This window comes from Lactuca serriola, chromosome 1, assembly GCF_051521515.1.
Source record: "Lactuca serriola cultivar US96UC23 chromosome 1, Lser_US96UC23_V15, whole genome shotgun sequence".
NCBI classification, from domain to species: domain Eukaryota; kingdom Viridiplantae; phylum Streptophyta; class Magnoliopsida; order Asterales; family Asteraceae; genus Lactuca; species Lactuca serriola.
In genome coordinates, this window is record NC_136408.1 from 30,569,547 (window position 1) to 30,591,026 (window position 21,480).

The following is a 21,480-nucleotide window of genomic DNA, read 5'->3' on the forward strand; positions in this document are numbered from 1 at the left end:
ATTCTTTAGGAGGAAAGCTTGTTTTCCTATACATATATCTATTCTTTCATCGTGAGTCTCCCCATTGAACTTGCACAAAAGAAACTCTATTTTAACAATGTTTATCTACCAACCATTTCTTCTAATATCAACCTCCAAGAGTCTAACCGAGCATTCAACTCAATCCTAGAATCGAAAAAAAAAACAATGTTATCAACAAAAAGATAACACCAAGTCCTTTCCCTTTGGATCTCGTGTGAATTCTCATCCAAGAGCAAGAAAAATATATATAAAATGAGATCGGCACCCCAATAAAGCTCAATTTCAACTAGAAAGGACTTTGTTTCCCTAAATAAAGTCCAAACATAGGTCATAACCGAAAATACATGTTGTGTATGCTACGGATGTTTACGGGGCGGTTTGTTTCAGATAGTAATAAAATTGTGAAACGTGACCACGGCGCGGGTAACTCGTGCGTACTAACCGAAACAGAACCAAACCGTATGAAAGTGAGTAACCACGGTTCGGTTCATGGGTACTTGGTAAAATATAAAAAATTAAATTCAACTGAAACTACAAAACTTCATTCTAGTCATTTCTTTCTTAAAATTAGTAAGTCAAAGAGTTAATAAAACATAATGAAGTTCAAATATCAATCATTATAATTTGTATAATAAATATAATACTAATAATAATAATAACAAGAATTATAATTTGTATAATAAATATAATACTGATAATAAAAAGAAAATCAGAAGAATTTAGAACTACAAAATTTGAATTGCCGATATGGATTTTTGTTTGGGCTATTAGACTCACAAATCAATGGAAACAATACTAATAAAATAATACTTATATATATATATATATATATATATATATATATATATATATATATATATATATATATATCAAACGGTTCGGTTCGGGGTATCCACGGATACCTAAATATCAAAACTAAAACATACCAGTTGATATCCGTTTTTTCGGTTATGGTTTTTTTCTGTTTTGGTTTTTTCGGTTTCAGATTGGCCGGTTCGGCTTGGTTTTTCGGTTTTGTGGTTTTTTTACACATGTACCCCTAGTGTATACTATGAAATATTTTGTAACATCCCAAAAATACGAGCCAAAAATTTCATTTTTAAAACATGTACTTAGCAAAACATTAGGAATAAAATGTTCAACGATCATATCATTTCATAAAAGATATTGCATGTCTGGAAAACATTTTTATAAAACATAAAAGTGTCAGAGTACAAATCCCCAGGTGATATCATAACGCGGAATATAAAGCATGTGTGATATGTACCGCTAACGCGCCAGCTCCTTCCCCTTCGAAGAAGAGGTACCTGAAACCAAAACTGAAAACTATAAGCACGAAGCTTAGTGAGTTCCCCCATAATACCTCATACCATACAAACATACAATGAACAACTAGGAGATACGGGCCTCGCCCACACTCATGAAGATACGGGCCTCGCCCACACTCCACTATCTGGGAGATACGGGCCTCGCCCACACTCCACTCTCAAAGAGATACGGGCCTCGCCCACACTCAACTACTAACCCATAATATACAAGTATCACACAGACAACAAGTATAGACAACCCTATCATACTGGCATATATCATAATCAACTCAACCAAGAGATACGGGCTCGGACCACACTCTAATACTAACATCTCGTCTATATGGGCCGGCCTTGGTGCCTTAGACCCGTTACTACTGGAAGGAAACTCACCTCAAAGTAACTGCTGATCTGTGTGGGAACTGACTGTCTGCTGCTGCTGCCGCTCCGGAAGTCCTCCGGCTATAATTCCCACAAAACCCTTAGTCAAATACTGCTAACCGACTTCAGGGTAAAATGACCATTTACCCTTTACAAATCAAGAGTCAAGTCAAAGTCAACTGTCAGTTGGCCTGACTCGCCGAGTTGACTTGTCAACTCGCTGAGTCCCTATCCCTTTGTCCGACCCTAAACCCGTCTGTACTCGTCGAGTTAAGCATTGACTCAGCGAGTTCTCCTTCTAAACTAAAGGCCAATAGTCCTTCATCCTACTCGCCGAGTTGTATGAACAACTCGCCGAGTTCGTCTTCGTCCGAAGAACACTCTAAGCTGTGACTCGCCGAGTTGTATGAACAACTCGCCGAGTTGTTCTTGACATAAGAAGATTGCCTTGAACTCGCCGAGTCATGGCACTGACTCGCTGAGTTACTTCACGGGTGAGTCTAGCTTCTAACTCGCTGAGTCCTATCCCACGACTCACCACTCCACCCCACAAGCACAAAAAGGGGGAAAACTCAGGGACTCGCGACTCGACTCGCCGAGTCAGATGAATGACTCGCCGAGTCGGCCACATGCAATACTATACATGCGATTCTGCTTGAATCCAGCTCATGTTATTCATAGATCTGGGTTCCTAGGGCATGAATAACACATAAAGTTTCCATCTTTACGTGTAAATATTCACCAATGAAGGTTTTAGGGCTCAAAATACACCAAAAGAGTAGATCTAGGGCTTTCATGCAATATGGCTCCATAAAGGCAGTAGATCTAAGCTCCTGGAGCTCGATCCCACCTAGATCTAGAGGCTAACAACTTATTACAAGCCATAAGGCACAATTAAGCTTGGGGAAAAACTCAAGAAGGACTTTCATGGAGCTAAAAGGGACTATAAGCATGAAAACATAGGGAAATCGAGTTATATCTCAAGGAAAACACTGAGATAGCTCAAAGATGCCTGGTCTCCTCCTCTTCCTCTTGATCTACTCTCCTTCCCTCTCCGAATCTTCAAGAAAACACACTAAAATGCTTCAAACTCACAATGAACAAGGCTTGAACGAAGTATAGAGCTCTGAGGGTGAAGGGGGCGAGCTTGGGGGCGGATAAGAGGGTTTAAATAGGGTGTAAACCCTTGAAATTTAGGGTTTCATCAGACAGCGGAGACTCGCCGAGTCCAGAATATGGACTCGCCGAGTCGCCAACTTAAACGTGTTCCGGATCCCGTCTCTACTAGGCGAGTCGGACCTACAACTCGCCGAGTCCAAGGCTAAAAAAATGAAAAACACTAAGATAAATTTTACGTACCAGGAACCAGGTGCAACATATTTCATGAGGACTAATGGTGTATCCGGGTCGGCCGTCCAGCCTAGCCTAATACTGGCCCGTATCCAACAGGTTGGAGACTGAAGGACTTACAACTAAAATATAAAGTAGCAACTGTAAGCCTAAAGCTTAGTGCGTAATCACAACACTCACCTATTATAGATCATATGCAATATACATAATATCACATAAAATCAAGTACTAAATCACATATTACTTACATTATACTACATAACATATGCTAGCCTAAATAATCTCAGTCAACTAGATTCCCTCCAAGAGGTTTGTCTCTAATCAACCTAATATTGACCACTTCCCTCCAAGAGGTCTATCATGGTCTTACATCCTTATAATGCTGCTAGATTACCTCTGAGAGGTCTATCTCTAGTTAACATACATATAATACATAATGTACATAATAAGTAAGTTCATGAAAACCCACCTGAATTGAAGACAATATAAAATCCACAACTTAAGCTAGTGGCATCAAGCCTTCCCTAAAACTACACAATAGATAACCCCAATTTAATAATTAAGGTAAAACATTCATCTATACTTACTTATCGAGTCTAGGTCTAAATAAATCTATTCTATGGGCAAAAGGCCATTTTGCCTGTCTAAGACTCAAACCCAGCACAGTTGACCAAAAGTCAAACTTGGTCAAAGTCAACTATCCATGTCATCATGTCGTTGCCAACACAGAGTCACGACACTAACGACTAAGTAAAAAAGTAGTCCGAACCTGCTCAAAATTCGTGGTGCCAACTGCTACAAATCATTGTGTAACTTTGGCAATTCAACCAACTTCCATCCAATGACGTATTCCTTTAAGATCTAAGCTTTAAACCTCCCGATCATGTCAAAATGTAGTCTTAATGGATAAATTTTCCAATTTTATCCATTTTCATGTCCTTAACACCATTATTCTAAGTATAGGTCAAAAATGGGATCAAAATGCTCGCAAACTCATGCATGGACCAAATGGAAAGATAAACTTCTCATCTTCTTTTCGCAATAAATACACAACCTTTAAGGTTGTAACACTTCAAACAACAACCCAAAATCATTCCAACTACCAATATTAGCATAAAACCTTAGATCTAGACCCAATAACTTATAAAGCTTAAAGCTTGAAGAGTTACATAGGTCCAAAAGGTGCTGAAAAGGTGAAACTAACTTGATCCTTGACTCCTTACTTCACCAAATGCATACTCTTCTCCTTCAAGGTGCATAAATAAGTATGATAAGCTCAAAGATCAAAGGAAGAGGCTAGGGTTTGATGAGGATGCTCTGAGGGTAATGAGGGTTGAGGGTGGAGCAAACCCTAGAAATCACATTCTTTAAATAAGGCTCAAACTTCGAGATCTAGGGTTTTCGGTCCTATCGACTTCACGACACTAACATTAAATCTCATAGCACGATGGGCGTCGCGCCTCCTCACGACGTGACTTAAGCCTTGCCTCGACGCAACTTAACAAACTAGCAAAACCAAGAACCTAATAATCTAAAATAATCCAATTAGTTCATACTTGAAAAATGGGTGGTACATTTTATTTTTTTAAAGGGTATTACTATTTTAAAGCATGCTCCTTGGATGTGGTTCACCGTATAATATAGTAGATTTAAGTTATACGACTACAACTATCTGCCTATACATGTTGTGTGCCATAAATCAAACCAGTCCTCACTATTACGCAAATAATATATGGGATCATGGGTCAACTCACTAACCCATGAACCCGAATCTAACCCACAAACCCATAAACTCATATACTTAAACGGGTTGTGTCCTGATTAAATTTTCCAACTCGCCAACCTGCAACACAAATAATTATATGGGTTGTTTACAAGTTGATGCTTTCTGACCCGCGAACCCAGACTCGACATGATTGCTACCCCTAGTATTTTGTAATTGCATCCCATATGGGCTTCGGGGGAGGGGGTTGTAGCTCGCTTAGAGGCTAAAGTTTACCATTTTTTAGTAAATTATAGATTTGGCCCATATAGTTTACCCAAATTCACATATTTGGTCCTAATATTGGATTTTTGACATGGTTGGTCCTTGTGGTTTGCATTTTTTACATTGATGGTGTGGTTTGTATGCAAAGACCATCTTATTATTAATTTTTTTTTATATATTTTAATAATTAAAATTTTAAAAAAATTACGCTACACCCTTTCTCCATCTCTGTTTACTGTCAATATGAGAAAAAAATCATGCCAACACCCTACTATCACCCATTTTATTCGCCCTGTTGTCTCTTGGTCAGCAAAAAATGCCCACTATCACCCATTTTCATGCGGCAACAATGCCCCAGGTGGGTTGTGGGTATATGTGGTGTTTAGAGGGTTTTCATGAGGTTTCTAATGAGGATCCTGGAGCTTTATTCAGTGGTGAGTTCCAAGGGGTATAGGGTATGGAGATGATAGTGGTGTGGGAAAGTCAGTTCTTCTAGTTAGGTTCTTAGTTATGACCTTCGCCGGAAAATGATGAGCCACTTCATGATTTCTTTTCCAAAGATTGAATTCTTCTTTGAACACAATACTAATAAGAGCAAAGAGTAGCACCAAAACAACCAAAGTTGTCGCAACATACTTAACCTCCAAAAATTTAAGTTTTCTTTTAGTGATGATTATTAACCATAGGAAACCTTGCTAGTCTTAATGAAATATATAAAAATTCATAGAAAGTTTTGAACTTATTGGATTGCTTAATAACTTTTGAGGTTTTAAGAATCCGAATAAAAACTACAAAACTATAAAGACAACTCCTTGAACCCATTCGGTGAACAAGATGAGTGATCTTGGATCATGCCCTAAAGATCATGATATAGTTGAGTGATAATTGTGCTGCTTAACCTTACAAAACCATTCAAAAGTCCTAACCCCTCGACGAGTGTTTAGGAAATTTTGTACATAAATAACTAAAATTCATGTATTAGCAAACATTTGTGAATTTGCACCTATGAAAGCGAACAAAAACATTTTTCAAACCATGTAGTTGTGCAATATTAATATTTCTGGTCACTACCATCCAAATCTTGAAAGTACCCAAAGAAGTTTATGTCAATGCTAAGGAGGATGACCACCCATGTTGGTGAGATTTCATTAATTAACGTGAAGATGATTCCAATATCGCCACCGTCTTTGAAAGTGCTAAGGAGATTAAGGATGCTTTGATCATACACAAGGGAGGATTTGATGTCCCTAGAGTATATAATAAATATATAAGTAGCTCCGACAACTGACATGATGAAAAGGCAAATGAACACCATGAAACACTGCCCCGAGATGACATGGAGACCAATGCTACCAATATCCTTCATCCTTCCATCATCACGAGAGCAACTAAAACTAAAACACTAAGCCACTACCATATGTTTGAGAGAAAGGGAGAGAGGATAGGTTGTCAGGTATTTTTTTTATATTATTAGTATAATATATTAATAACTAAAAAGTAAAAGGAAAAACATATTAAAAGGGAAGATGATCTTATGATCTTTTCATATGACGTGGAACTACAGATCCAACAAATGAAAACAATGTGGACCAACCATATAAAAAATCCAATAGCATAACATTTTTTCTTTATTTTTTCTTAATGTTTTCTTATTTTAAATATCTGATTTTTCTCCTTCTCTCTTTTATTTCACATTTTTATTGTATTTTTTTTTTTTTACTTTTAAATAACATTTTTTGTGTGCTGTTTTTTTAAATAACAATATTTTTTTGTTCGTTTTTTTTTTTTTTGATATCATCATTTCTACACAACAAAAGATTTTCTTTTTCAACATCTTAATCTCTTATTATTTGCAAAGAAAAAAGGAGGTAAACTTTTTTATTGTTCCAGAGTTGGACGGGAAAAGTTGTATAAAATTCTTTTTATCAAGATAAACAAATATGTATATAGTATATTTAAATATTATTCTTAAATCAATTTAAATTAAATAATTTGATTTTAGTAAAAATAAAAATCGATGCTTAGATTCATTATTATATATATATATATATATATATATATATATATATATATATATATATATATATATATATATAATAATTTGTTTAGACGGTTTTGATATGAAAACTATAAAAATAATTATATTTAATATGTTAATATTTTGTCAAATTAGTTTTTTTAATGAAAATATAACATGTATAATAAATATCAATTTTAAAGTGTCAAGGTGTACGCAATTGATCTTAATCAAAACACTGTTAAAAAAAAATATGTTTTTATGACACAACATGCTGATGAAGTTTATTAAAAAGCTAAAATAGTGTTTACTGGGTTATAGAGACACTTTGAAGTTGTTGTTAAGCTACTGAGTATTTATCTTATTTATATTGTTGCTGATTTGATTATTTGTGACAGTTTGTTGCTGTCACATAAATACTGAAATACATTTTAATCGTATAAAAGTGTTGTATTAAGGTGTATGAATTTGGTAACACATTGTCGTAACTAGACCTATGTGATGTTTATTTGGTGTGTTTTTTGGATTTTGAAATTGTAATTTTGCAATATGCATGTCGTTTTAATTATCTATTTATTTTATAATGTAAAATTTTCCTTTTAATTTTATTGTAATAGTTTAATTAGGAAATTATTAAATGTAATAAATGACAACGGAATACTACCAAACGAGAACCATAGAGATTGGTGTTTTAAGAAGTTTCACCGAAACATCAACAAGTGATGGCAAAACAAGTAGAAACCGAGCATCAAAATGTTTGTTTTTTGTCCAGAAATAGAAAAGATAAAAAAAAATTGCTATTTTTATATATAAAAAAGAGCAGTAAAAAGGTAAAATAATAAATGAATGGAAAAAAATCAATCTCTGTTACCCAATAAAATGGTAAAAAGTTTTTTCAAATACACTCATAAATAGTTTTTTAAATAACCCTGTTTTCATCAATAACTCGACGTTTTAAAGCCAATCGAAACAAAAACCTTACAGAGTGAATTCAGTTCCTACAGTTTACCTACCACAGTCTAGACTATCGACGCGACGCGAGCATTGAGGTCACCTACCTTAGTCAATCGTCTCGAGTGCTTCCATGAAACGTGGTGAAGTTCACTGAGTTCACCTACCACATTCGATAGTCTCGACTCTCGACTTGAGCATTGCAACAATGGCGGAGCGTAATTCAACTTTCGAGATGCCTAGAGTGAAGCTTGGGAATCAGGGGCTTGAGGTCAGAGTCTCGATTTATCTTTTCCTTTTCTGTTTCATATATGATCAGCCAGCATTTTTTCACCACATCCTAGTTCATTGGCACAAATCAGAAACGATAGTTTGGTCTCTTTCATTGATCGTAGCAAAATTCTAATTGGTATTTATCTTGTTTGCATTTTGTCGGATTATGTTGCTCGCATATCTGATTCTCTGATTAAGTTCCTATCTAGTTGCTACGTGCATTCCCAAACTTGTGTGATCGTTTGGTTTGATTAATAGGATCTGCCTCCTCGGTGCAGAGATTCCTGTGAAGCGATTTAGAAAAAAAAAAAAAAAAAAAAAAAAAACACTTCTATCAAACATTCAAACCCTAGCGTTACCCTATTCATCTGTTTTAAACAAATCTCATTTTTCGGATCAGATCATTGCTCAGAGAGTATGTTAAATATTGAACTATGATCCATAAAACTCTATAAGTTCTTAGCCTACTTAACATGTACCTTGATTTATCATTTTCTGCAAAAGATCAACCTTGATTGTCTGACAGAGAGAATGGTTCTAAGTTGCAAATTAGATATGGATCTGTTAGACATTCAACCGCATTTTCCTTTATACAGGTCTCAAGATTAGGGTATGGCTGCATGGGGCTTACAGGTATCTATAACAATCCTCTCCCTGAGGAAGAAGGCATCAAAGTGCTCAAGGAAGTTTTTAGTAGAGGAATTACATTCTTTGATACTGCTGATGTATATGGGGTTCAGCATGCTAATGAGATACTAGTTGGGAAGGTAATTGGATTTCCTTATACTAAACAACAAAGCTATATAAATAATCTTCATGAAATTCTTGCCAATGTAATCACATTGCCAAACATTTATCCTAGTTGATTAAACTGGAATGCTGCAGGCATTAAAGGAATTACCTCGAGAAAAGATCCAATTAGCCACAAAATTCGGTATATTCAAGATTGAACCCACTGGTATTAAAGTCAAAGGTACCCCTGAATATGCACGTTCGTGTTGTGAGGGTAGCCTAAAGAGGTTGGGTGTGGATTACATTGATCTCTATTACATACATAGAATTGACACAACTGTTCCTATTGAAGACACTGTAAGTTTACACTTGTGGACCTTGATTTCTTGAGTTTCACATACAGACATTACATATTCTTTTGAAATACAGATGGAAGAACTTAAAAAGATGGTGGAAGAAGGTAAGATAAAGTACATCGGGCTATCTGAAGCTAACGCAGACACGATCAGGAGAGCACATGCCATTCATCCAATCACTGCTTTACAAATGGAATATTCCCTTTGGACCCGTGATATTGAGGAAGAACTGATTCCATTGTGCAGGTATATTTCTATTTTCTATTCAATCTATTGATTTATTTCCCATTTGGGTTTTTGTATGTTGCCCTAAATTTGTTTGTTGCAAAGGGAACTTGGAATAGGCATAGTTCCATACAGTCCTGTTGGGCGTGGATTTTTTGGGGGCAAAGCAATTAAAGAAAGTGTACCCGAAAATAGTATATTGGTAAGTAATCAACTACATATATCTTTGCATTAAAGTTAGGAGTATAAAAAGCTTTTGATATCAAAGATTCTCTCTTAGGGTTCACATCCAAGGTTTACTGGAGAAAACTTTACAAAGAACAAGGTTGTTTATGATCGTGTAGAAGCAATGGCAAAAAATCACGGATGTACCCCTATTCAGCTTGCTCTTGCTTGGGTTCTTCATCAGGGGGAGGATGTAGTGCCTATTCCTGGTAAGTTTACTATAAAGAAGAAGAAATATATGTACGTTGCTATTGGTAAAATATAAACTAAATTGTTATTAAGAGTAAAAAATGTGAGAAAGTTGTTATTACGGAATTTATAAGTACATTAGACTACATTGAGTAAAGTATTTTACTATTTCTGATTGGTTGGTTGCTGGTTCTTTTTTTGACATAGGTACAACTAAGATTAAGAATCTTGATGAGAATGTTGGTACAGTTAAAGTGAAACTTACAAAAGAAGACGTTGAAGAAATTTCTAATGCGGTTCCTATCGATGAAGTTGCTGGTTGTAGAACTGGTGAAGCTCTTCTACGTATCTCGTGGAAATTTGCAAATTCGCCCCCTAAGAACAACACTTGATCATCTTCATGCACCCATGCTCCGCTATATACCTTTTGTGCCCCTATACTTTGTGGACACTGTGATTTATCTTCCTCATGTTAGCAGTTGTGGGAATTAGGTATTGTTGTTGTTGTTGTATGTTGGCAGTGAAATTGGTTGGTTAGCGGTGTAAGTAAACACATGTTTTAAGCTTTGTTTTTCTTCAAAGGTGTTTCGATATATGTGGATCCTAAATTGTAGAATATGGTTATATGTGTTGAGAAAGTTTTGTATCGTTGAGAAAATGAATAATACATCTATTATGTGGATGTAACACGATTATCTTGATTGTGTGAACCAGATTAATTCTTGTGGTTATTATTTTTCTTCGCATCTTTAATAATGTGTTTTGTAATTCTAAAGTCTAAACCTTCGCAAAATGTGCCCCGAAAATACAAAATGCTAAGTTTGAACGAGTGATGAACCTTTAAATGTCATGGCCTACTATACATATTTACCCTCTTTGATATACATATATTGCTATGATTAAAATAAAAAAAGCAGGCATTTTAAAAAGAGCAAAAAATAAACAAAAAGTAGTTTGTTATTTTTATCGATTAATATGGTGTTATTTTGCAACCCGATTTTTAGTGTGAAGTTTTAACGACATTAGTTGAAAGATGGAGGTGCTGAAAGAAAATTTTGACCATTCTTTTGTTTTTATGCAACACTTTCATACTGTTCGAGAAGCAACTGTCTGACGAAAGAAGGTCCACCCCCACTGCCATGGCTTCGACGGAGCAGCCTCCGAAGAAGCGAAAACTGTACGACCTGCCGCAACCGCCATCAACAGCAGAGCCACAGCCACCGGCGCCTCAGACGAGTGCGAATGTACCTACTACAACCCTATCGCAGGAAGAAATTGCCCGAAAGCGGAGAAATCAAGAGGAGATTGCCAATTTCTACGAGTCTTACAAGCGTCTTAAGTATTGTATTTCTCAGAAGGATGCTCGTCTCATGCCCGAACTTGAACAGGCTTATCTCTCCCTCATCACCGCCTCCAGAGGTACACATTTCTTAAAGAAAACTATCTATAAACCCTAAAATTAACTATTAAGATGATGAAAATGAGACTATGTTAGTAATTCATGTTACAATTGCTACCAAGACTTATCCGATTCGTTATTTACTCCGGCTCTATAACTTCTAGTTATCAGTATATGTAATCTGTGCGTGAATTTGTTTATTTGATGTGCAATAGGTGCTCCTCTGATCCAAAGAAAGCAATAAGATTTATCCATTTCAAACCTAGCACTCTTCAAATGCACCTGTATACCACCAACCTTATTGATGTTTTGGTACTTATATTGTTGGATTTAGAAAGAAGAAAGGCAAACAAAGTTATCTTATAACCTCTTAGTTTTATTCAAAGACAACAACATATTTTGAAGTTTACAGTTACAAACATATATATAAAACATTTTCACTAACCGTTGTATCCACTTTGTTATTTTGATTGTAATAGACAAAAGCTATCTTCTACAAAATTCCAATGGTACCAGTTTTGAAGTGCAACAGAACTCATTTGATCATCATTTAAAAAATGTTTTTAACACAGGTTGCACAAGTGTTCAACGTCTTGTAGCAGAGTTTGTCCCCAAATATGCATCATGTTGCCCTACTGCTCTTGAAGCAGCAGCAAAAGTTTGTATCAATGTACATAACTGGAGCATGGCAATCATAAACAGAGGTGAAGATGCTGATGGTTTCTCATTTGGAACTGCTAAAATCTGTATATTTGGTCTATCTACTATCTGTCAAGCTGCTTCATCAGAAACACCAACATCCTCTGTTATCCAAGGCATCTGTTCAGCTGTCTTTCTCAATGTTCTAACCTTCTTTATTTCATCATTCGAGGGACAAGGAATCTTCCAGATTGTAAACAAAGATGTTACAAACATCTTTGATTCTCCAAAAACATTCTCTGAGCTCAAAGAAAAGTTTTCTAACGAAAATGAAGCTCCATCTGTCATATTATCCAAGTTTCGTGTATTATGTGTGCTATGGATTTTCTTTACCTGTCCTAGAAATTCACTTGCAGCATGCTTTGAGCTCTGTACTTCTAGTTCAACTTCAACAGATGCTGTTCCTGTTCCCAATGGGGGGCAGTATTTTCTTAATCAGGTGACAGCCGGACTTGACACATGTGATGATGAAGTTTCAACAGACAAAAACTGCTTATTGAGTCTGGTTCTTGATAAGGATCCATCATTAAAAAAATGGATACTTTCGACAGTCAAAAGCATTAGTAAATCAGCTTCATCTAACATTGTGTCTGACATCACCTCTGCTTTTGAGAAAATATTAGAAGAGTTGAAGTCAGGGGAAAAACAAGCGGACAGCGATGGAGACGATACAAATTCTTCCAAATTTACCCCTAGGCAGTTTTTAGTTCCTAGAACCTCAGAAGCTTCTGTTAGAGAAGGATCAATTACATCCAACACAAGTTCCAACAACAGTGGAGGCCCAAAATCTATGGACCTAGACTCTGTAGATCACAAAGAGCTCCCCCACGCCAGCTCATCAACTCCCCGGGACCCATTCGATGGAAGAAATCAAATTGGCAATAATAGAACATTCGAATCACCTAACAAACATCATTTAACCCCGTTGACCGGTCAACCGAGTTGGCTCGGTGATGGCGACCAAGCTGCAATGGATGTTTACACAGCTTCAAGACAGCTTTGGGTGGGGTCATTAGGTGTGCCCGACTCACCTGAGGGACATGTAAGGTTTCAATTTGAAAGATTTGGTCCAATAGATAAGTTTTTATACGTAGCATTTAAAGGGTTTGCAGTTATTGAGTATAATAACATTTTGGATGCTATAAAGGGTAGGGAAGTTATGAGGGGGCGTTCTCCTTGGGTGATAAAGTTTTTAGATATAGGCGTAGGCACAAGAGGCGATATAAATGGTGTGGCTGTTGGGTGTAGCTGTCATGTGTATGTTGGAAACATTCAAAGCCAGTTGGAGAAAGATGAGATATTGTATGAAGTAAGAAAAGTAGTTTTTAAGGGCCCACTTGCAGTTAATGAGCTTATGAGTGAAGGTGCTTTGTTGATGGAATTTGTGTCTCCTGAAGAGGTTGCCACAGTTATTGGACATCTTAGACATTATCGTAAAGATAAAACCCAAAGGGATTCTGTTTCTTTCCAATCAAACAATATGCAATACCAAAATTGGACGTATAGGAATAATCCGGAAACTGTTTCGCTATCACACATGCAGGGGCATTATGGTCCACCATCACACTCACAGCCGATACAAATGAGACCTATGTATTATCCTCCTCCTCCTCCGCCGCCTCCTCCGAATAGCTCGTGGGGGGACCCACAGCCACACGGGATGATTCATCATCATCATGTGGCAGCACCTCCTCCTTTCTTGCCTCCTGCTGCTTCTGTAACTCCACTCACTCATAATGCATTGCCACCGCCACATCATGATCAGATGTATTATGTGCCACCTCAGCCTGACGTGGGACCACCTCCATTACCACCTCAGTTAACCTTGCCACCACCATTACCATTACCACCACAACCAAATATGCCGCCTCCGTTACCGATTCATCAGGAATTACCGCCACCATTGCCGCCGTCTCCACCTCCTTTGTTCGAGTCTCAGCCACCACCTCCGCCACCACCAGCGGTCGAGTCTCCGATGATGGGAAGTCACTGGCAGGGGACATTGAGTAAAAGTGGGGTTCACTACTCTACAATACATGCACATAAACTGCATTCAGATGTCTGCAATTATTCGGATAATAATATCTCAGAGCCTACAGAGTATTATTTTTTTTTTTCATTTGATATATTCTCTTTTGGATATATAAATAAATTACTAACTTGTATTGATTTATGTTGGTGATTTGTAGATGGCCTGCTAAACTAGATATAACAAAGCGGACTGACTTTAGACATGTGATGTCAACATTTTCTAGCACCCCACCACACAAGGTCATATAATTAATAATTCTATATAATTTTTTTTATTTAAGGCTATAAAATTATTTATTAATACTTGTGGTGTGTGTTGTTTGATGATTGATTTGATATACAGAGAGAAGTATGCCAACTCCTCCCAAGTGCTGCTGCTGACCAAAAAGGGGTAACTAACTTATGATCTTAACTACCACTGTAACTTTCTATGTTTAGCTGAATTATGTTTTATGATTTTTTTGTTTTTTTAAATTGCAGTTTCAAGATTTTATATCATACCTGAAGCAAAGGGAGTGTGCAGGAGTGATAAAGATTGGGACTACTAGAACCATATGGTCAAGACTTGTGTTCATTCTCCCTTACTCACATGAGACATGCTCTCTTCTCTCCATTGCCCCTGATACACCAGACTGCCTCATTGCTCTTGTTCTACCTAAAGAAACCAATTTTGAATGGGTATAATAGTAATTAACCAACTAATTCTAGCTACTACTCGATGGACAATGGATGTCATTGTGTTCTTGTTTTGTACATACGTAAAGCCGCCATTGTATGTATACGTTTAGAGATTTTAAGTTCAAATAGAATGCGTACAATTTTATGTTGGTATGTATTTTGTCAATTTTTGGGTTTGACTTAATAACGCCTGATTAACAACGCCTATTGAAGTTTGAAAGTGAAAGACGAAAGCTAAACGACAATTGTGGGAGATTCTAGAGATTAAAATTGTAATAACCACAGAGAATGCTTTTGTTATACAATAAAGCATTATGATAAGCTAAAACTTTACTAGGAATGCAAATAATCACCTTTTAAAGTAAGAAAAATAAGAGCATTAGTATTTGGTGCAATAAAATCGAAATTTATAGAGTGAATGAGTTTTTAACGATTGCAGCTTAATAATTATATTTTGTTAAACAGTTATTATGAGAGTAAAGAGACTAGGAGTTAAGTAATGACAAAAGCTTCAAAGCAGTATTATAATATTTTACCGTTACAGGCAACATCAACAATCAAAGTGGCGCAGCGGAAGCGTGGTGGGCCCATAACCCACAGGTCCCAGGATCGAAACCTGGCTTTGATAAAAAAAAAAGTGGCTTCCGTTTCCATTTTTCATTCCCTTATTCTTTCGCATTTTAGCCTAATGCCCCCTATACAGCTTCACTTATGCCCACGTTACACTTTTGGATATTTATTGTATCCAAAGTAATCGGTTCTATTATGAATTCATGCTTTTAGTTTTGAGCCTCTTTGCCTTGATTTGGGGGTTTGGAATTGAATTTTATTTTAGAATGGCAAGGATATATTATAAGAGAAATTAAATATTTTTTCACTTTTCTTCCCATCCATATGAAATTATAACAAGTGTCTTAAACAATACTAATTATATATAAAAATATAACACTTATCATCATTTTGCATCAATAAGAAAATAACTATAAGAAAAAGTAAAAAGATATTTAATTTCTCATATTATAAAGGAGGAGAAAGTCTTTCCCTCCCAACAGTTATCATCATTTTGGTGGGTGATGGGTTGTAGTGGTGTTGGTGGGTGAGTAGTGGCGTGTGGTGGTGATGGCTGGTGGTAGCGAGTAGTGGTGGTGTGTGGTGAAGTTTGGTGGTAGTAAGTTGCGGGTGGTGATGGTGGTAGTGGTGGTGACTGATGGTTGGTAGTAGGCATGGTTATAATGGGTGGTGGTTTTGGTGGATGTTAGGTAGGGGTGACGGTGGCGGGTGGTAGTGATGAACGGTGATGGGTGTTGATTGATAAGTGATGGTGGCAGGTGGTGGTGACATGTGGTGATGTTTGGTGGTGGTGGTGGTAGATGGTGGTAAGTGGTGAGTGGTGATGGTGGTAGGTGGTAATAGTAGTGGTGGGTGGTGATGATGGTTGGTGGTCTTAAGTGGTGATAGGTGGTATATATATACTAGGCGAATGCCCGCGCGTTGCGCAGAAACACCTATATAGTTGAAGTCTTTACAAATATATGATTTTTTAAATATAACAATAACGTTGTTGTTAAATTTGATATAATAATTTGTATATATACTAAATTGATATAATATATTGATTATTTTGAATTATATGATAATATATATATTTATTATAACTTCATAATCTTAATCGTTTGAATGACTTCTACCCGCGAGTTACACATGAATAAAATTAAATATAATATATGATTTGATGTTATTTATAGTTGTTTTTATTGTTAATTAATTTTTTAAAATTTATTTTCTTAATGTTTTAATTTCTATCATTATAATTATTTAAAACATCAAATATTATTTTTTTATTTTAAAGCTAAAAATATAATCATTTATATAGAGTTGTTTTTAACTATTGTTATTGTAAGTTATTTTAAGCTACTTATTTGGAAACTTTTAACGATTATAGAAATATATTTAAGAAATATTTTAGTTAAATTGAGATTACAATTTAGTTTTTTGCTTTTATCACTACAATTTATCATTTTTAACTATTTACAAAATATTTTTTAGTTTTTTTAAATGAAACTGGAATTTATATTTGAGTTAACATTGTAATGCGCAGAAACACCTATATAGTTGAAGTCTTTACAAATATATATTTTTTAAAATATAACACTAACGTTGTTGTTAAATTTGATATAATAATTCGTATATTAATTTGATATAATATATTGATTATTTTGAATCATATGATAATATATAAATCTATTATAGCGTCATAATCTCAATCGTTTGAATGACTTCTACTCGCGAGTTACACATCAATAAAATTAAATATTATATATGGTTTAATATTATTTATAGTTGTTATTTTTAACTAATTTTTTAAAATTTATTTGCTTAATGTTTTAATTTCTATCATTATAATTATTTAAAACATCAAACATTATTTTTTGATTTTAAAGGTAACAATATAATCATTTATATAGAGTTATTCTTAACTATTGTTATTATAAGTTATTTTAAGCTACTTATTTAAAAAATTTTAACGATTATATAAATATATTTAGGAAATATTTTAGTTAAATTGATATTACAATTTAGTTTTTGCATTTATCACTTTTAACTATTTACAAAATATTATTTGGTTTTTTTAGTGGAATTGAAATTTATATTTAAGTTGACACTGTAATGTTATATTTAAATTAACAATTTAAGTATTTTGTCCAAATTGAAATTGTAGCTTTAAACTGATAATGGTTTACATGCAGTAACATTTTAAATCTAATAAATTAAGTATAATATGTTAACACTAAAGACATAACTTTATAAATAGAAGTAAATATATTATTTTAAAATTGAAATTTAGTCTATTTATGATTACAGTTTAGGTTTGATATTTATTTAACCTTATTAACCAACTTACAATCATTATTAGAAAGACACTACAATTTATCACTTTTAACTATTTATAAAATAATCTTTGGGTTGTTTAAGTTAAATAAAGTTTATATTCAAGTTGAGCCTATAATGTTATATTTTAATTAATAATTTAAGTATTTTATACAAATTGTTCAAAAGTTATACCTTTAAAATGATAATGGTTTACATCCAACAATATATTAAAACTAATAAATGAAGTATAATATGTTAAAAGTTAAAAAACATAATTTTATAAGTAGAATTAAAGATATTATTTTAATATTAAAATTTAGTTTATATATGAATACACTTTAGATTTGATATTTATTTAACCAAATTACCAAATTATAATTATTATTATTATAAAGAAATTGAAAAGTCATGGGAGTTTCAAATGAATGTGGTGAAAGAAAAAATGAATGGGGGTTTCAAATGCATGATATTCAAGAAAAAAATGCTAGCTTTATAAGTATGTATGATATATATATATATATATATATATATATATATATATATATATATATATATATATATATATATATAGTAGGTTACAATCCGTGGAAACCACGGGTAAAAGATTTATAAAATTTTATTGGAATTTTCTAATATGTGCCCTGAAGGAATATATAAGAAACATTAATTAATGACAAATATTACCATAATTAAATGTAAAATACATTAATTATAAGGAATATTACGATAATTAAATGTGAAATGCATTAATAATGTCCATAATGAATGTATTTTGAATTTAATTATGGTAATATTTTTCATAATTAATATTTCTTATATGTGCCCTTAGGGCACATATTAGAAAATTCCAATGGATTAATTTTTTTAGCTTATATTTTTGAAAAATAAATGATAAAATTAAGATAAAGTACAATTATTTAGTAAGAAAAAGGGAAGACTTTTGTTACACTTATTAACTTAATAAAATTGGGATTTTATAAATATAAGCTAAAAAATTAATCCATTTTGTAAATAAAATATTTTCGAGATAAATAACCAACAATATCTATAGTGCATGTTTGAAAGTTCAAATTTAAAGTAAAAATGTTTCTAATATATTTTGGTTTTTTTATGATTTTTTTCCTCCAAATGTTAAAAAGTTTAGAATAATTATCTAATGACAATATATCATAACTATAAACCAATAATAAACATTGACTTATATAAAATCATTGAATTATATAAACATACAATATATCATAATTATAGACCATTTTTGTAGTTCAATTGACTCGTGTCATAGGAATATAATTAGTAATTACAAAATGTATACAAGGGTACAAAAGTCATGTCGTGCTACTATAACATTAAACTCTAAATTAACATAGCCTTAACGATATATTTTTATTAAATTTTAAATATCACATGTAGAAATAAATTAGGGGTACCTCCGGCCACATAACTCTACCTATGTCTGTCGTTACATTTTTTACCCTAGAGATCACAAATCATTAAACGAAGCAATTGGATAAAGAAATACGACAGAGGATGACCACAGAGAATGAGAGGAAATCTCCATTAGTACCCTGTGGATCACCACCATTTTACCATATTGAATTAGAAGATCGAAAATGTCATCCATATTAGTTCAAAAAACATGACACATGGGAGTAATAATAGTATGGAGAGAAGACTTACATGTGAGAGAACCAGTTTTTGCCTTGAGATCACAAAGTATAGCCCTAAACAACCCTCAAGCTAAGAGGGCATTGTATGATTGGATCACATAAATGGGATCATTAGCGAACTTGGTCAATACTTAGCCCATATTATTTTCTAGACCCCCAAGTATATGCAATAAATGCCATCCATGTTAGCAAACAACCTATAAATATATATATTTTGCCAAATTCACAAACCAAACAAAAAAAATTCCCATATTATCTTTAAAAAAAGCATTCACTATATTATCGAAAAACTTCACTTTATTGCATCAAAGTCACAAACCAAACAAAAAGTTCACTTTGACCTTCACTCGGTCAACAGCCATAACTTGATCCTGGCATGACTTCTTCACTTTATTATCTAGAACATTCATATTTTTATAGTGACATTAAGAAATGTGTTTATTATCATTCTTTTACCTTTCTTATTTGACCAAATGATGTTGTTGGATGATTTAACAGATTAATTAGGTGAAACCAAATGAAAAAAAAACTTTAGCCCCTTCACATGCTGCGAAAAGCTAAAGCAGACAAAACATAGTCAACAATGGGTCTTTTAACGCTTTTACCCCTAGTTGCTCTGCTTAACTGATGTGTTTACATTCATTTAATTGCAATTTTCGGCCTTGCTAATGATATATGTTTAATGATTTTTTATGCCAATTTTTTGCATTTTGTTGCTGTAAAGGTAAAATGAAAACAATTATATACTACAGGTGTCGCAAATACAATTTATATATGTCAAGCACACAATTAAGATGAAATGTGATGTTGCTTGATATCAGACACACTGCATAACGAACCAAACAAATGAAGCACCTTGACCAGGTAGCAAAATCATATGTATGGTGCTTGATATCAAGCTCTACAACATCATATATGTTGGATGTTGATAATTTGCCTTGGGTGCGACTACGAAAGAGTAGTTCTATGTTGGACTCTTAGCTCTCATCAATCATTTGAAAATATACTAGAGTTTCTATAAACCCTAAATGGTATGATTTCTTGTATATTAAAGTTGCATTAGATAGGCTATTCATAGATCTGGTTTCGAGCCAATTAAGGATCAAAAATTGTTGCTTCCGTTTTCCGTTTAATGCTGTGAAGAAGTTCCTTTGATTGTAATTCTGTATATTTGTTTTTTGTACAGATTTTTTCTGAAATATGCTTATAGCATCGTATGTTTATGATATAAAACTCTTATAACATAAAGTTTATTTTTTTCAATTATTTATCATACTTTTTTGTTATACAACAACTAACCTTCGTTACTACATTTGGTTTACAACTTAATGGAAAACACCAATGTTACCATGATCAGTGACTTGGCACTGTTAGAAGATGACTCCACGATCAAGGTTCGAATCATTCGTCTGTGGAAACAGATCGGATGATTGGAATGATATTAATTGACGAAAGCGTATTTTGTATGTTTTTTCTAGGGTTTACCCTTTCAGTCCCTAAAGTTTTTTTCGGAGTTTATGGGTCCCTAAACTAGGATATGACCTGCTCTTTTAGTCTCTGTCAACTTGTAATAGCCGGTTCAGTGACCTTTTAGACCAAAAAAAACTTACATTGTACCCCTATAAAGCCAAAAAAATAAGCTCGGGGATCAATTCGTACAAAAAAAAACTATCATTTTCTTCTAAAGCCGATTCACACTCAATTTGTATTGATCCCCAAACTTATTTTTTTTGGCTTTATGGGGGTACAATGTGAGATTTTTTTGTCTAAAAGGTCACTAAACCGGATATTATAGGTTGACAAGGACTAAAAGAGCAGGTCATATCCTAGTTTAGGGACCCATAAGGTCCGAAAAAAACTTTAGGGACTCAACGGGTAAACACTAGAAAGTTCGTAGGGCATTTGTGTCATTTTCCCTTTATTTTTAATACTATTAAATTATACATGTTAAGTTATAATTATTTGTATGTGTAGTATAACTTATTATTATATTTTTTTCTTTTATTTCTAGAAAAAACAATTGTTTTTGGAGGAGATTTTAGACAAATTCTACCGTTATTCCTAATGGAAGCGGTCGCTATCGAATGTGGGGTTGTTTTTTAGACAACTAATATTCACTCA

General features: G+C 33.9%; 2 protein-coding genes across 2 annotated transcripts; both read left to right on the top strand.

The window, feature by feature from the left end:
- Positions 1 to 8,068: 8,068 nt before the first annotated feature.
- Positions 8,069 to 10,607, top strand: LOC145079920 (perakine reductase-like). Its single transcript, XM_079023139.1, has 7 exons — positions 8,069 to 8,285; positions 8,884 to 9,054; positions 9,173 to 9,376; positions 9,449 to 9,621; positions 9,706 to 9,802; positions 9,881 to 10,034; positions 10,222 to 10,607. Exons 1-7 carry the CDS (start codon positions 8,223 to 8,225, stop codon positions 10,404 to 10,406), a joined length of 1,047 nt encoding a protein of 348 aa, XP_078879265.1. The 5' UTR covers positions 8,069 to 8,222; the 3' UTR covers positions 10,407 to 10,607.
- Positions 10,608 to 11,108: 501 nt separating this feature from the next.
- Positions 11,109 to 14,974, top strand: LOC145079936 (nucleic acid binding protein). Its single transcript, XM_079023140.1, has 5 exons — positions 11,109 to 11,433; positions 11,986 to 14,212; positions 14,302 to 14,383; positions 14,487 to 14,534; positions 14,624 to 14,974. The coding sequence occupies exons 1-5, from the start codon at positions 11,154 to 11,156 to the stop codon at positions 14,825 to 14,827; spliced, it is 2,841 nt and encodes a 946-aa protein (XP_078879266.1). The 5' UTR covers positions 11,109 to 11,153; the 3' UTR covers positions 14,828 to 14,974.
- The last annotated feature ends 6,506 nt before the right edge of the window (positions 14,975 to 21,480 follow it).

Coding starts and splice junctions, on each gene's coding strand:
- LOC145079920 (XM_079023139.1), top strand. CDS start 8,223: ATGGCGGAGCGTAATTCAACTTTCGAGATGCCTAGAGTGAAGCTTGGG. Junction 9,622..9,705: donor GAACTGATTCCATTGTGCAG/GTATATTTCTAT, acceptor TTTGTTGCAAAG/GGAACTTGGAATAGGCATAG. Junction 10,035..10,221: donor GGATGTAGTGCCTATTCCTG/GTAAGTTTACTA, acceptor TTTTTGACATAG/GTACAACTAAGATTAAGAAT.
- LOC145079936 (XM_079023140.1), top strand. CDS start 11,154: ATGGCTTCGACGGAGCAGCCTCCGAAGAAGCGAAAACTGTACGACCTG. Junction 11,434..11,985: donor CCTCATCACCGCCTCCAGAG/GTACACATTTCT, acceptor TTTTTAACACAG/GTTGCACAAGTGTTCAACGT. Junction 14,535..14,623: donor CTGCTGCTGACCAAAAAGGG/GTAACTAACTTA, acceptor TTTAAATTGCAG/TTTCAAGATTTTATATCATA.